We start from the raw sequence: 4,138 nt of genomic DNA on the forward strand, positions 1-4,138 counted from the left end.
ATGCATGAAAGATTGAGATAAAAAGGCAATGGGATGCAGAACTAGAAACTAATGTCTCAAGATTTCTTAAATGCTGAGTAGCAAGATAATGCTGAGTAGAAACTATTTGAAGGAGATCAGGCTTTCACAAACCACTCAATCAAAGAATGATTTGAGTCACAATTTTTAATGAAGCACAATTGGATAAATGTTCTCAAAAAAATTGATGCTGCATTCAGAAGAAGCAGAATGTACCACAAAATTGCACAAAGATTTAAAGATATAATTTACTCAAATTAATCGAAAGTAAAAGAATCACTTTAACATTGAGATGTTATCAACCTATCAGTTGTGGAAAGATGAAATTATAAATCTACAATAATAGCTGGGTATTCCGCTTTCACTTCCACCTTATTCACCTCGGTCATTCAAAGAAATATAAACAAGCAAACAGAAGTTCTAATTCTAACAGTCTCAATTGAGATCACGTCAAATCATTCTATGATAATAGAAGGATTGGATTCGGGGAAGGCGACGACCATACCTTGTAGATCGGGCTGGAGGACGACATGGCACCCGAGCCCGGCATGCCTGTCGGCTATTGGAAGCCATGGTGACTGCGTAGCCGCTCGTCGGAGGATGCGGGCGGGAGCTTGTCGAGCCACTCCTGGGTGGTGTTAACCTCGTCGCACATGGCCGAGCAGGCATCGATGAGGCCGGTGGTGATCGTGGAGCGGCGGCGGCCGAGGACGAGGAGGAGCGGGCGGCGCGGGCGAGGGTCCGGAGGGACGGGATCGAACGAGGTGGAGAGAGTCGACGGAGAGCGACGATCGCCATTGCGAGCTCAAATCTCTCGAGAACGGGGTGGCGGCTTTGGGAGAGACAAATTGATCGAATTCTGTAGAAATCGTTAATAACGGGTCGAGTCCGTGTCGGATCCAAAAGATCCGAAATCCAATAGATTAGATGATCCATTGTTCCATTTTGTATGATCGACTGCGATTTCGGATCTGGAACTAGTTGGATCCGAATGTATCTACCATCTAATGCGAATGGAGACCCAAGCTTTCGCCTCCATTAGATCCCTTCATTGCTTCGGGACCATCTCATGGCGACGCCGCCGCCGCCGCTGCACCTGCTGAGGCTGGTGATGAGCTGCCGCAAGATAACGGCGGAGGTCATCGCCCCTCAGTCGTCGACGATCGTCGCCATGGCATCCTCCGACGAGCCCGAGTTCTTGACCCTGAACCGCGCCCGGATCAACCGGTTCGCCCCGACTCGGCTCTTATGGGATGCCCGCGTCGCCGCCCGGGTCGGCGAGAAGCTGGGTATCCGCCTCCGCGAGATCGGCGTGTCCAACATCGAGATCGACCCACTTGAGTTCTCCCGCGCGCCGCACCTGCGACGCCCCGCTGCCTCCCTCTTCGACTCCGTCGAGCGCGCCGGCATCTGCGTCGCCGGCTCCGATAAACTCCATTGGCCCTAAATGGCGTCCGATCTCCGACCCTACTCTCGTTCCTTCCTCAATTCACGGTGATTTCTGTTAAACACAATGTCTAATTTTGTTGATTTCATTTGATATAATCAACAGCGATTCAAGGTGCGACCTTTAGAACAAGACAAATTTTAATATAGTTACTTTACTTACTTCCTCTGAGAATAATATATATATGTATATTGGTGCCCTCTTATCAGATGAGCCTGGTTGATTTCGGCATTTCACATACAGTTGTGCATGCTTATTTTCTTGATTTCTATCTGATTGAATCAACAGGAATTTTAAGGTCCAAAATCTAGAACAAGATATATTTGAATGTAGTTACCTGTCTTTTGCTTCTGTAAATTTTCCTAACATTTGAAATAAACTCTGAGAACAATTATTAGAGATGAGAATGGTTGATTTTGGAATTTCATATATAGTTGCATCCATTTCATATATAGTTGCAAATGCTTAGCTTGTTGTGTTAGTTTCCATTTGATATAACCAATAGGGATTTCAAAGTTCAAACTGTCACGACCAGAGCTGATGGTCTGAGTGGCTTATCAATTTCATTTGACCTAAACCATTGGTCATAAAGTATTTATTTATTATTATTTCAACTTACAAATAACTCTCTTGTAAAAGAAAACTTAAAGAAAATAATTGCATGTAACAAAATCTTCCAAGAAATGATCCATATCATTTTCTTTCCTTACAATGTAACTTCAACAAAGATCAGAACTTGATAATCCTTCATTTGAACCCTTTATAACTTTTTGAGGTGTATCAGAACAAACCCAGATACTATGGAATCCTGTTCTGCGAGGCCTCCCTTGTAACCCAACATTCTACATCAATTGGTTTATAGACCTTCCAAGAGCAACATCCTTATTAGCCTGCTTGAAAATATAACCAGAACCTGTAAACTCTGGATTAGATCTAAAAGGACCGATACATTTTTCAGGAACAGTATTTAGTTAATCTAGACAGACTCTCTGCTGGAATTGCCCCTTAGAACAAACAGTAGTAGAGAATTGTTGATTCGTTAGAATGGTTGTTTTACACCACAGAAAAAGGTTGAGCATGAAGATTGCAAGATAGGTAGTAACAATGATCATGTAGAAACCATGATTTAGCGATAAAAGCTCTCACTATAGCGGCCAAAATCTTATCATCAGAAGGCTAGGTGTAGAAAAATTCTAAAGCAACATTAAGTTTTATTTCTGCCAAGTTTCAGAATCTGGCCAAACACTGGACATTGTGCACATTGTGTGCTAAAAATTCAAGAAAATAAATAAGAAGTATGCTAAAAACTTCTGAATTCTATTGATAACCGAAGATTTCAAATTGCCTTCTAGACTGCCTAACCAGAGTATGCATCATAGACAAGCCCTCACCGATAAAGCTATGTATTTCAATTACTTAAAATGTAGAGGACTAACAAATCTTAAATTGCAACTGAAGATTTGAGAACAATATGGATGTTGATGGAGTGTGCTGGCTAAATTAACTACTCTGGACATGTTCTTTCTTTAGAAGAAAGATTAAGTTGCTTTAAAGTTTGGCGAGGTCCAATCGATGATCATTGCTAAGGCTTTTCTCTTTTTGCAACTTTTAAGTTTCATTCGAGGATGACCATTCTGCTGCCCTGTGAATGTCCATAAGTGAGTTTATTGTATACACAGATTTGTGGCCAGGATTACAATATCCCATTTCATGCATGCTGAAGATGCTGCTTCAACCTGATTGAAGGACTTGGGTTCAGAACCATATCAAACTTTCTGCTGTGACTTGCTTATAGAATAGGCTTTTGTTCAGAACCATATCAAACCACATCAAGAGAAGAAAAACAAGAAGAATAATTTTGAGTGAATTATCCTGCAAAGAGTTTCCATGAGACACAATGGCTTGATGGTTTGTGAAAAGGAAAAGATGAGCTATTACAGTAGAAAACATTGCAACCAGGAGAAAGCAGAACTCAACCTATCACTAACCATCTGCATGAGCTTCGACAAGAATAACCAATATATCACAGCATCATATACAAGGAACACATTGATGTGGCTCAAAACCTGGAGAAACCTATTTCAATAGGAAATGTCAATATGGTTATGATCCTCAAGTGAAGGCTAGAGTTACAATGTCCAAACTTTTCTAATCCTATGCAATGTTGAACCTAATTTTATATGTGTATATATATGAAAGTAAACCTGATATTTGGATTTACAATGATAACTGTTCTTCTGCAACTGTTCTTCTGATATTTGGATTTATATTTTCATCATTCAAACGCCACGCCTAATGCGCATGATCTGCTGGCCCTCATAAGCACAGGGTACGCCATATTCTCATGACCAAGTCAACTACGTTGACTAATACGTATTCTGAGTCAAAATCCTTGGTTTTTCTTATACTGCTTTTTCCATCCAATCATACGGCAGACTCTCAACCAATGCAAGTGATCATAAAAGATGCATGGAGCTCGTAATTGTTAATAATAACTTCAACTTTAGCAAACATTTAAACCCAAAATGGCAACAAAAAACAAAAACAAAACAAAAGAAATATCTCTCGATGACACAACTGCTCTTCTAAGTGCTCCTCTGTCTTGAAGCTAAAGAACTTGATTGACAGGTGAATCACAAGCCATGATACATCTTGGTCATTGATTTAGGTGAC

The 4,138-nt window shown here is 40.9% G+C and overlaps 1 protein-coding gene across 2 annotated transcripts; it reads left to right on the plus strand.

The window, feature by feature from the left end:
* The first annotated feature begins 1,014 nt into the window (after positions 1–1,014).
* On the plus strand, positions 1,015–4,112 carry LOC135618920 (uncharacterized). Of its 2 annotated transcripts, none has more exons than XM_065120378.1 (2): positions 1,015–1,512; positions 4,094–4,112. In XM_065120378.1, exon 1 carries the CDS (start codon positions 1,088–1,090, stop codon positions 1,463–1,465), a length of 378 nt encoding a protein of 125 aa, XP_064976450.1. In that variant the 5' UTR covers positions 1,015–1,087; the 3' UTR covers positions 1,466–1,512; positions 4,094–4,112. The 2 variants fall into 2 exon arrangements, with proteins under 2 accessions (XP_064976450.1, XP_064976452.1); XM_065120380.1 differs by lacking the exon at positions 4,094–4,112 and adding an exon at positions 3,145–3,681.
* Positions 4,113–4,138: the final 26 nt, after the last annotated feature.

The sequence above is a fragment of the Musa acuminata genome, chromosome BXJ2-8 (genome assembly GCF_036884655.1).
Source record: "Musa acuminata AAA Group cultivar baxijiao chromosome BXJ2-8, Cavendish_Baxijiao_AAA, whole genome shotgun sequence".
Classification (NCBI taxonomy): Eukaryota; Viridiplantae; Streptophyta; class Magnoliopsida; order Zingiberales; family Musaceae; genus Musa; species Musa acuminata.